This window comes from Podarcis tiliguerta, assembly GCF_965153285.1.
Source record: "Podarcis tiliguerta genome assembly, chromosome: 4".
NCBI lineage: Eukaryota > Metazoa > Chordata > Lepidosauria > Squamata > Lacertidae > Podarcis > Podarcis tiliguerta.
The window spans coordinates 55,171,055-55,183,427 of record NC_139537.1 but is presented as its reverse complement, the minus strand read 5'-3'; the positions used below and the strand labels follow the sequence as shown (position 1 = coordinate 55,183,427).

The 12,373-nt window shown below is 39.2% G+C and overlaps 1 protein-coding gene across 4 annotated transcripts in view; it reads left to right on the top strand.

The window, feature by feature from the left end:
* KDM6A (lysine demethylase 6A) overlaps positions 1 to 12,373 on the top strand; it is a 103,520-nt gene that overhangs the window by 72,695 nt on the left and 18,452 nt on the right. For 2 of the 4 annotated variants that reach the window (XM_083437277.1, XM_083437276.1), the window contains 4 exons: positions 6,580 to 6,709; positions 8,141 to 8,246; positions 9,407 to 9,612; positions 11,962 to 12,026. In XM_083437277.1, coding sequence (XP_083293403.1) covers positions 6,580 to 6,709; positions 8,141 to 8,246; positions 9,407 to 9,612; positions 11,962 to 12,026 — 507 coding nt within the window. Of the gene's footprint in view, positions 1 to 6,579; positions 6,710 to 8,140; positions 8,247 to 9,406; positions 9,613 to 10,708; positions 11,911 to 11,961; positions 12,027 to 12,373 lie in introns of those variants that run through there. The other 2 variants (XM_083437279.1, XM_083437278.1) reach the window with 2 other exon arrangements.

The following is a 12,373-nucleotide window of genomic DNA, read 5'->3' as shown; positions in this document are numbered from 1 at the left end:
TATTTTGAATTCCCTGGGGGTATTGTTTTTGTTTGTTATTATGGTATGCATTTTTTGTGTTTTTTATATTATAAACTGTCCTGTGATCTTCACAGGAAGGGTGGTATTGAATTAGTAGTAGTAGTAGTAGTAGTAGCAGCAGCAGCAGCAGCAGCAGCAGCAGCAGTAGTAGTAGTAGTACCCCACCCATCTGACTGGGTTGCCCCAGCCACTCAGGGCAACGTCATAAAACGTTAAACATTAAAAGCTTGCTAATATAGGGCTGCCTTCAGATGTCTTCTAACAGTTGTATAGTAAAGGGTAGTTGGCCTCAATTCAAAGGAAAATTGGAAATTCCCTTGGGTAAATATAAGTTCCTGGTCAACCCTAAACTAGCTCTTTCGATCCTGCCCAGTAGCTGTCACAGTGCTTCAGAACTTTTGTGTGCAGTGTGGTCCTCTTTTACTCTGTCCCTTAATAATTGCAACTATAAGATGCAGGGGAGTAGTGTTGACTTTCTGTGACTCTTAACAGATACGCAACCCCCCCCCCCCCAAATTTTTCCTAGTGTTTATGTATGTAATGTGCTCTTCCCCCCTACTCTTTTTTGCATTCTCCCTGCCATCTGAGGCTAACACAGAGGGAAGAAGATTACTACAGAAGCACAGTTGGGCCTTAGAAATGAGAGGGTCCAGAACCCTGAAGTTGGATTAAAGGCTAACATTTATTATGACATAAGCTTTCTTGGATTAGCGTCTACTTAATCATATTCAAGGAATGTTATCCTTGAGTGACAGGTATAAATACTAATGGATGTAGAGAGAGGTTAAAAATTTGCACCCATGAGTTTCTTTTCCTGTCAACTAAGGATAATGTTCAATGCATCTGATAAACGGGACTCTTAATTCATGAAAGTTTATGCCATAATAAATTGGTTAGCCTTTAAAGTGCTACAGTATTCTTTGTTTACATTAGAATGGACAAGAAAATATAAAGTAGGGTAGGAGAAGGAAGAAAAGCGTTGGGGACTGACCGATAATGTAAGAGATCATAGAGCAGCAGGTGCAACAAGACTCCTAATGTCATGTTACTGAATTCTATAGTCGTGTATATTATGTGTAAAGATTTGTTGTAAAGCTACTGAATTTCAGCATCTGTCTTAATTGCTGGGAATCCCTTTGCTACCTGTATTCTGCTTTTTAATCTGTCCTTTTAAACCTATTCTTATTTGAAAGATGTTCCATTGAATGATGCTTGCCATTAAATTTCTGTTCATTTTTTCTACGCTGTGCTCTATTAAGATGAGATTAACGAGAACTGTATATTGTTGGAAGCATGAGCTACCACTTGTAGGCATTTTATGATATGTTCTGCATTATTTCACCCTCCATTGATTATTAAGGAGCCCGGGGCAGCAAACAACAAGTTTAAAATCAATGAGAAAAATTAAATACTTGAATAAAATATTTACAGGTAATTCCTGGTATACATATTGGTAAAATGTTTTATTAGATTTTAAATATTCAGTTAATATCCTTGCATTCTTTTATCATGCTCGGTAAAAGTATAGCACTCCTAATTTGCTGAGCAAACTTGTTAGCAACAGTGAAATTTCATTTCTGACTAGTTACACACCCTTTTCATTTACTGCCATGCCCCCAATAGTGCATTAAATAAAGATACTGTTGCTTTCCAGGAACTCCATCTGCACACGAGACAAGCTGTGTAGAACATTCGTATATAGCTCTGTGTTCCATTTTATATTTAGTAGCTTTGTAGCTTTATGTTTAATATTTATAACCTCAGTAGCACGTGAGTGAAGGGTTTTATGTATTAGTAGCATATATGTTTTAGCCTAGACACATAAGAACTTGTTTTTCAAAGCTTGACTGTGAATTGCAACTTAATAGAAGTCATTGCTGAGGCTTAGTTAATATCTCACTTAAATCTTATATTTTGTTTTGCTTAAAAATAAGGTGTGACTTCTGGAAATGGAAAGAGAATTGTAAGCAAATATATAATCTACACATTGGACCTTAGCATAGATACAACCCTACTGGGCTCAGTATTGCCTTACTTTCCAAGCCTTCCCATCCTTATTCTTTTATTATTGTTTCTTGTGATTACCAAAATCTTTAAAATCCATTTGAATGTTAGTCTTGCAATCATCTAAAATGTTATCTCCCTATTTGAAATGGTTCCACAGCAGCTAATTAATAACTTGGCCATTATTAATTTAATAGCAGCATATTAGTAAATATTTAACAGAGCTTATTAATATGTTGTTGATTAATGAATCCTTTGCTGCCATTCTGCTCACTGAATGAGCTGTGAACTAGCAGAGGCTTTCCATACTGGAAGTCCAGCAGGGTATGGGTGTTCTTCAATTCCTCCTCCCCCCCTGCAACCTTCCCTGCAACGTTCCACACTGTTCTGGAGGGTTCTCCAACCTTCTAGGAACAGATATTTTACAAGTGTAGGGAGCAGAAAAGGTTAGCAGAGTTTGAAAAAATATTTCCCCATCCCCTCCCTTTAAGTTAGGCAATGCCTTCTCTGGATGGACAGTCATTTTGCGAGTGGGAGCAGAACATAGGATTTCACACTATAGTTAATAGAGTTAAAACCTTTTTAAGCATCTCTATTCATCTTCCTTGAATATAATTTGTTTTCCCCATTTTTTCCCCTTTGCGTATACTTGTAAGGCCCGAGAAGATTAAAAGGATTTCAGATTTATTTCTAGAAGTTATAGAAAAATAACATATTGTTTGACAAAGTGGAATGAAGAAAGGTGGTTAATACTGTGGTTAATTCAGCCTTAAAAAATAACTAAACAGAAGCCAGACATACACATCCCAAACTTCTCATCCTCTTCCCGCCCACGTCACTGTAGTGTTATGCACACAATTCTACTGTCTCTTAAGATGAGAGGGTTGGGGAGAGTGCATGCAACTATTACAATACTGCTCTACCATATCACTTGCTGTCTGGTATGCAGCTTTAAATGGCCTGAAAGAGGAAAGACAGAAAAGATAGAGCGGTGTGGCAGAAGAATGGTTGGTGTAGCTGCAACTTGTCTACTCCCTTGGAAGCAATTGTTATTTGCTCCAGGTGAATTGGGAAATCCTCAAAGATTTTTCAGGAATAAAAGATGCTTTATATTTTAGGCAAAAAAAAGAAAAGAAAATTGTATTCATAACACTAAATGTTGGTCTTTTTTATATTCTGATTTCATTGACATTTCTCTGCAAGACATATTATTTCTGACAACTTATTTTGAGGTTATTTTTTTTGGCAACACATTATTTTGTTAATTTTTCTTAACAGACAACGCAGGAAGCACTGAACAAAGTTCTCTTAACACCTTACCAATAGAAGAATAATTATAATTACAATTACCATTTTTCTCTGTAGCTTTTCATTTTTATTTTGGTTCACTTAGCATATCAAACCCTCCATAAATTGATATATTCTAACAATTAATATATTCTAACAATAGATTCCAGAATTAAATACATATTATTAAATTTTATAACACATCTATTGAATTGTAGTGTTTAAATCAAAGAAATTGTTGTTTTTGGACAATTGATCAGTTGCCTGCTTTGGATGGGGTTGTACTCACTTGAAAAGCAGGTTTGTAGTTGGGGTACTTCTGGATCCATCTTCGTCACTAGAGGCTCAGGTGACCTCAGTGGCTAGTGCCTTCTGCCAGCTTTGGGTGGTAAAACAGCTACAGCTGTTTATGAACCAGGGTTGCCTGACCACTGTCATCCATGCGCTGGTAACCTCTGAGTTGGATTACTCAAATTCACTTTTTGTGGGGCTGCTCTTGATGCTTCGTCCAGAAGCTGCAGCTGGGGCAGGATATTGCCAGCATGTTACCCCACTGTTGAAACAATTGCACTGGCTGACAATTATCTACTGGACTAAGTTCAAGGTGGTGCTTTTGGTGTATACAGTAGACGCTCGGGTTGTGAACATGATCTGTGCGGGAGGCACGTGCGCAGGTCGCGATTCAGCGCATGCGCAAAGCGCGATTTAGTGGTTCTGCGCATGTGCGAGTGCCGAAACCAGGAAGTAACCCGTTCCGGAACTTCCTGGTTCGGCGCAGTGCGCAACCCAAAATCGCACAACCTGAAGCATCTGTAACCCAAGGGATGACTGTAAATTGCTATTCAGCTTGGGGCTAGGATATCTGAAATATCATCTCATCCTTTATATGCCAAATTGACCCCTTGCACTCTACAGATGAAGATCTTATCAGATCCACACCATGTCAGACTAGGGCCTTCAGTGTTGTGGCACCTAGCCTTTGGAACTCCCTCCCCTTGATTTATTATTCTTATTACTACCACTACTACTACTACTACTACTACTACTAGACAGGCACCATCTCTGTTCTCTTTTTGGCACCTCCTGAAGACCGTACTCTTTTCAGTTGCCTTTTAAGCTGAGATCTTTCCCAATCTGTATCTGTATTGGATTTGTTTTAAATGTTTCTATTGTTTTATCACTAGGTGTTTGCTTCCCTGGGCTCATTTGAGAGGAAGGTGGGATATGGTGGTGGTGGTGATGATGATGACAGTTCTCAGGATGATCTCCTGTTAGCATAAAGTCAGCATAGAATTGGACCCCCTGCTTTGGGGGTTGCTTTGGAGAGAAGCAGCATATTGAATTTTGATATTGAATATGGGCAGGGAAGGTTTCCTTTTGACCATTCTTCTCCGGCTTTGTGCCCTCCAGATGTTGTTGGACTACAGCTCTCATCACCCCCAACCATTGGCCATTCTGGATGGGGCTGGTGATAGTTGTATTCTAAAATATCTAGAGGGCACTAGGTTGGGAAAGGGTGTTTTGATCGTGATCTGCTTAAAAGTTCAATCCTGGTTTGTATAAGTAAATAATAATAATGTAATGCTGATGTTTTCATCCAGCCACTACTCCTTCCCCAAATACTTCTTTTTCATCTGTTCTTTGCTATATGCAGTCACAGCTGTTTAATTAAATTTTTTGACTACCTCACATCAAATATTATAAAAATAGAATGTTTCTAGAGATGTCAAAAAAGACCCCACAGCATATTTATCATTCTAGACATTTCCTATATTGTTATGAAACTTCTGAAATTGAATAAAGCTTATCTCATGAGATCTGCAAAACACAGTAGGGCTTATTTGCACATCACTTTAAACCATAGTCAAACTAAACAACCTTTAAAATGTGCATCAAGCCAGAGCACACTGCTGAAATTCATGAGTTCATTCCATGCACCACTTCACTCTACCACCTCTCCTGCTGGTGTCACGCTCCTGGTAACAAATTGGTGGTTTAGCTTACTTTGAAACCATGAGTGGTAAGCCATGAACAAAATCAAGGTTTATTTGGAAAGAAACAAACCATGAACCAGGTTCAGACATTACACTAAACTAAGCCATTGCTTGTCTCCTGGCAGCACAGCAGCTGTAAACCACAGCACCTTTAAACCACAGTTTAGTTTTACTATGGTGGATCAGACCACAGTTAGTGGCTGCAATTACTCCTTTTTTGAAGTTTTAATAGATTTATTGTAATGCAGTCATACCTCTGGTTGCGAACGTGATCTGTGCAAGAGGCACGTTCGCATTCTGCAGCCTGAAGCACTATGTCTGTGCACGCACATGACGTGATTCAGCGCTTCTGCGCATGTGCATGACATTTTGTGATTCTGCACATGCGCGAGTGCTGAAACCCAGAAATAACCCGTTCCGGTACTTCCATGTTCGGCGCGGTCTGCAACCCAAAAATGCACAATCCGCAGCTTTCGTAAGCTGTACCAGTTTTGCTGTGTGTTGTTTTTAAAGAGAAGATTTGGGTTTGGACTTCAAATTTTCCGCCACCCCCAGCCATGGCATAACTCTGATATTTGTATGAATGCAGACCCTTTTGAATGTGTATGTGTGCCCATGTACTCATGTGCATGTGCTTTCCCGTATTCTGTCAGAAGGATTTACTGGTCACATAGCTGTTTTCTTTGCTATCTACCTTCGTTCCTGCTGTTCTTCTCTATCCCTCCCTTCTGGGCTATGAAATGGGGAGGTGAATGAAGTTCCCAGTTAGCTCTTTGCTTTTAGCAACTAGATGCGCGCATCTACCTTTGCTCTGTTTCCTACTTCTTTGAGTGTACTGATACCTTTGAATATATTTATGTTGATGCTCTCTGAACCTAATTAGATGTCTTCCAACTTTCCAAGAGTTGCATCCAACATTAGTTCTCTTCAGAGTAAAAACCAAAGAAATTCATGGACATGACTTAACTTGGGTTCATCAACTCTGAGTAGAACTAACATTGGCTACAGCCCCATGTGAACAAATGCTCCTTTAAAATGGAGACAATAATCTACTTAATGTTTCAAGTTAATAATCTATTTTTCAGATAACTGCTATTGAAATTGATCTTAAACTCAAATATAAAAAGCTCATATATATGTATAGAGAGTGTGTGTGTTTTTCACACTTGATAATCAGTTCACTTTTGAACTTAAATTGTATTTATAGTAATTAAAGGTTCATATTTTTCTGCATTCATTAGGTGTTTGTATAACTGTTTTTGTTTCTCCTTAGGAATCTGGGTAAAAATGGCTTATCTAACAGTAGCATTTTATTGGATAAATGTCCTCCTCCAAGACCACCACCACCTCCATATCCTCCCCTGCCAAAGGACAAGCTTAATCCACCTACACCTAGTATTTATGTAAGTATCGTCTAGACAGTTGTAAGAACATTTTGTTGCCTTTTAAAATAAAAGACTATATGCTGATCATGTTTTACTAGAAATACTCTTGTTATAATCCATAAAACCCTTTAGATTTATAAAGGGCCTAGTACGCATCAAAACATTTGTCACAAAGCATATTGTCTTGTACCCACCTCCCAGTGCTGCATTTTAAACAGCTTTTCAAAGTGGTTTATAAAGCAAAATGACTTATTAAATGCAAATACTGTAAAGGGATAGGAATTCTGCTGAACAAAAAGAGCTCATCAGGCTCATGGCCTGGCCGCTATTTTAATACCTATTTTGGAAACCATCTGGAAATGCAGGTTTATAACATGGAATAAATCTTTCAGTGTCTATGTTTGTATGTGATATTAACTATGGTTTAGCAGGCTGTGAACAAGCCTAGCTTCCTCCCACATCTGCGCATTCCCAGATCTGCCTCTCTTTCCACACAGCCAGACCCAGAACTTTGGTTTACATTTACAATGGTTAGTTCAAACCATTCAGTTTCAAAAACCATGGTTCAAAGTGGGCTTGCTTTAAACTAGGGTTGTGGAACCTGTGGTCCTCCAGATGGTTTTAGGCTCCAACTGGCTGATCCAACAAGCACTGTTTGTATTTAGGGATGATGGAACTTGTCCAACAACGTTTGGAGGGAACAGGTTCTCCACCCTTGCTTTACACTTGACATTAACTACAGTTAACTAACTACAGTTTGTCATTACAAACCAAAAATAGAAGCAAAATATTATGTGAGCCTAATAGGTCTCATGAAGCTGGACTCATTTTGGTCTCAGAGAACCATAGTATAGTAGGATGTTCAAATGCAGTCATTGTATGCTTAACATTTTACATTCTGGAATTCAGATTATGTATCTCTTCGTTTCTGTCTCTGACAAATATTTCAGTTGCCAACATATTCCTATAACATACATACCCTTGTAACTTTCTAAATACTGCAATAAGTACTTTTTCTATAGCATCTAGGAAAAAACAACCACACACTAGAGAGCACACATCTTGAATCATTGCAGAACAGTTGCATGATGAACTGCTACTGCTTTCTGCATATCATCTTAGCCAGTGCATTTTTTTCTGGGGGTACGCAGGGGTACGCATATCCCTAAACATTTTGTGAGTCTTTGTACTTTTGTCCATTTACTGTATTTATTTTTCCTGATTTTCTTGAGTCAAAATGAGAGTACCCCTAAACATTCTTTTAGAAAAAAAGCACTGATCTAAGTATACTTCTTGAAGTATCCTTAGCAACCTATAAATAACTTCTAATGAGTAGCAATACCATGCCATGATGCATGTAATTGTTAGGAAGCATTATGACAAGGGACTGAAACTACTCTGCATTCTATTTCCTTGCATTAATACTGAACTTTCTCTTTACTTTTGTAGTTGGAAAACAAGCGTGATGCTTTCTTCCCACCTTTACATCAGTTTTGTACAAATCCGAACAATCCTGTTACTGTAATACGTGGCCTTGCTGGAGCTCTTAAATTAGGTAAGTTTGAGTTAGAAAGATTTACTTTGTTTGGGCTGTATTGAACTAAGTCAAATGCATAGTATGGCCATGGAAATCGGTTGACTTGTCCATTGATTTTTAAGGGTCTACTTAAGGTAAAGGTAAAGGTACCCCTGCCCGTACGGGCCAGTCTTGACAGACTCTAGGGTTGTGCGCCCATCTCACTCAAGAGGCCGGGGGCCAGCGCTGTCCGAAGACACTTCCGGGTCACGTGGCCAGCGTGACAAGCTGCATCTGGCGAGCCAGCGCAGCACACGGAAACGCCGTTTACCTTCCCGCTAGTAAGCGGTCCCTATTTATCTACTTGCACCCGGGGGTGCTTTCGAACTGCTAGGTTGGCAGGCGCTGGGACCGAACAACGGGAGCGCACCCCGCCACAGGGATTCGAACTGCCGACCTTTCGATCGGCAAGCTCTAGGCGCTGAGGCTTTTACCCACAGCGCCACCCGCGTCTACTTATGTATGATTTAATTGTGCATGGCCCTATATTTAGATATTTTTCTTTAATACAAATATTTAGAAGTGGAGGTGCTCCTAAAGTACTTACAGCTCACTGTGTATTTTTGTTTTCATATAGTTTATGGTAACATGTCTTTTAGTTGCCAATGCATAAAACAGTAAAAATGTACTGAACTGGAACTGGTAAGGTATGTTCTACGAACTCAACTGCCTATCTAACTCTGCAAATTCAAACTGCTCAGTAATTTTTATTGATCTCTAACCAATACTGCAGTACACAATTTTAGACTCTGGACTTACAGTGCTCTGCTCCCCTGGCCTTTAGATGGTAATGTGTATTATGTCACTTATTTCAAAATATGGTGAGCCAGTTCTGCTGCACTGAGGGGCTGTTCTGCTGATTCTGCTGGGTAGGGTCCTAGACATCTGCCACAGGTTTTGGTAGCTTTTTGCTTTCTGAAATCTACCATCCTTTTAAAGGAGATTTGGCTGAAGAAAGTTTTCTGAAAACCTGAAACTATTAAGCAGGTTTTGATTTAGCTGAGAAATATTTATTGAATTGATTATGTATTAATGTGCTCATAGCTAGTACCGTCCAAAGCTTTAGCTTGCTTACTCATTTATCTCTGCTGTTCATGCAGCAGCAGTGCTCTCAATTTAAGTACATGCTTGTTCCCTAGATCTAGGACTCTTCTCTACCAAAACATTGGTAGAAGCTAATAATGAACACTTAGTAGAAGTAAGGACACAGCTATTACAACCATCGGATGAAAACTGGGACCCCACTGGAACAAAGAAAATATGGCGTTGTGAAAGCAGTAAATCTCAAACTACCATTGCTAAATATGCACAGTACCAGGCCTCTTCATTCCAGGAATCATTAAGGGTAAGTAGGGCATTATAATTTATTTGTCAGTTAAGATCTGTCCCTGATCTGTATCATATAGGCACACTTAACTTTACTCCAAAAGCATAGGTTTTTGAGATACAGTAGAATATGTACAGTCATTTACAGCAGGATAACCAAGGTGGCTAAAATACCTTGTTGTTTGCAGTTAGGTCCTCCTTTGAGGTTATAAAACAAATATATATAACTATTCTAAGCATGATAAAAAGTTATTATTAACATTTTATTAAATAAACATTCCTTACCTTTATAAAACAACCAAACGTTTGTTTGTTTGTTTGTTTGTTTGTCTGTTAAATTTCTATATCACCCTTCATCCAAAGTTTACAAGGTGGTTTACAATATAAAACCACAAAAATGCATATAGTATGAACAAACAAAAACAACACCTCCCCCAGTATTTTTATATATTGAAAATGTTATTCTTAAATGTGGAGAAATCATGCTTGCTTGCACTGTTTTTATATTTGGTACAGAACAACCTGCAATCTGCTATAAGTTAGCAGTTGCATTCTGTTCGTTTTTATGCAGTTGCCGCAACATTTACCATATTGAGGAAGAAAAGTCTGTTTACCAAGTTGTTTCATGCTTTATGAAAACTATACCGGGGTGTGTGCCTGTGTTTCTAACTACTAATATCTAGCACAGTCTTGGAACATGGGCTGCCTTGAGAGAGCTTAAGAGGTATACAAACCCAGTAATATCAGTGGGCTGATGCACGTATAAGAGAAACAGTGAAAAACAACCTCTGCTTGATAAATAGATACAATTTGAAATTATTTGTGCGAAATTATTTGGAGGGGGGGGGGGGTTAGATTACTGCTTGCAGTAGGAAATGAGAAACAAAGAAACAAAAGATAGACACTGTAATATTAAATCTAAAATACTTACTAAGAGAATGTAGCCTGGGGTTACATATGGTAGAAGAATGTGAAAGAAGCAACAGGGGCTGTGAGCAGAGCAAAAAATTGTGACAAAAGAAATGGAAGCTGGACTGGTTTGGTGGGTGGGTACATTCTGAGATTCTGATAGTACTTTGTTGGGCTGATCAGGGACACAAATGGGATTTTTCTAGATTGCCAATGGTGATGGGGGAAATGGGATATCCACTGAAGATTTTCGGCTGCTGGTTGGAGAAGGGAGCCAGCATTGTATTCTCCCAGATAAGTCCAACGCTGTTGGAGGGTGGGGGCTTCCAGAAGCATTAAGCCTCTTTGATTCTGAGGGCAAAAAGGTAAGCTAGAAAGATCAGAGAATGTGTCAAAGCATTGAGCGCAATAGAACTTTGGGTGGTTCATGAGTGGGGCCCTACTTTTTCAAGTGGAAAACGTAGGGAAATGAAACACATGTCCGAATAGTTTTTGGACAAATGTATTACTGTTAGATGAAAAGGAATGTCTCAAAGGCTTTCTGGTTTTTTATATGTTAGATAGTAAAACCTGGAGATTCTGTAGTGGAGCAACCACCACATCCAATTCCCCACTGGCTAACTGTGGCTGAGGCAGAGACCTTCTTTTCTTTTCTCCCTTTTCCCACTCCAGTTGACACACTTGGGAGAAAAAAGGGTTACACTAACCCAGGGCAAGAGTGGATCTGGGCCCTTTAAAGGACTTGTTGGGGGAATGAAGTCTTAGGATCTTTTGGTTCCACATTCTTCTCGACATGCCCCTGAAATGCTCTCCCTTTCTCTCCTGCAAATCACTTCCAGAACATGGCTGGTGGGACATGTACAACTGCAGAGCTTTCTGTGGGTATACCAGAGGGCATCCAACAACCTGAGTGCCAGCCTGTGGCAGGTCATATTATTGATACAGTGGCACTTAATGCTGCTTCCACAGGTCCTTCAGCCAGCTTTGGGTTTACTCTCCCATTAACTAACAGAATTATGGAATTAGAAGCAAGAAAGAATAGTGCAAATCAGATCAACTGTTGAAGAGGGTGCCCTACATTTAGTATTCTCTCTCTCAATTTTTTTTAAATGTTGGAATTATAGATATACTGATGCCGTTGTATTTTTATTTATTGTGTTTTTATATTTTGCTGGATGTTGCCCAGAGTGGTTGGGGTAAGCCAGTCAGTTAGGCTGCTGCTGCCTATCTGATATTTTTATGGTTGTTCACTGAGATGATTAAAAGTATCCTGTAAACTACGCCTTTCATGAGCTGAGTGGCTTTTCTTGTGGTCAAAAGAGGAGGCAATGACTTTAGGCATCTCCCAGTAAAATCACTTTTCATAGAGGTATCAATAGCTGTTCCATACTGTACTGTTTATGTTTACCAAATATTTGTAGAATTTGATTTTTTAAAATGTCATGTTTGACTTTTGCAGGAGGAAAATGAGAAAAAAAGTCACCATAAGGACCATTCAGATAGTGAATCAACATCTTCTGATAAGTGAGTGGAAAGAATTCAGTAGGTCCCCTTCACATGTGCTCCCAACAGCATAGGAGCTGCTTCTTAAAGCAATCTGTACTCCAGACTGGGTGGGGTTGATTACATGTGGTTTTTCCACATATTTAGCGAGGTGAGAGCATGTGGTCAAGACCAATGTGATCAGCTCCACTGGCATTCACATGCATGCCTCCTGCATAATGGGATTACACCACATAGAAGTAACTGGAAGCATGTATGAATTAGGTCACAGTGAAAGGAGAAGTGATAGAGTAAGTGTATTAATACATCGGCTCACCATCTTCAATGGAAAGAAATGTAGTCGCCTCAGACCTTAACCTGGTGCAGAG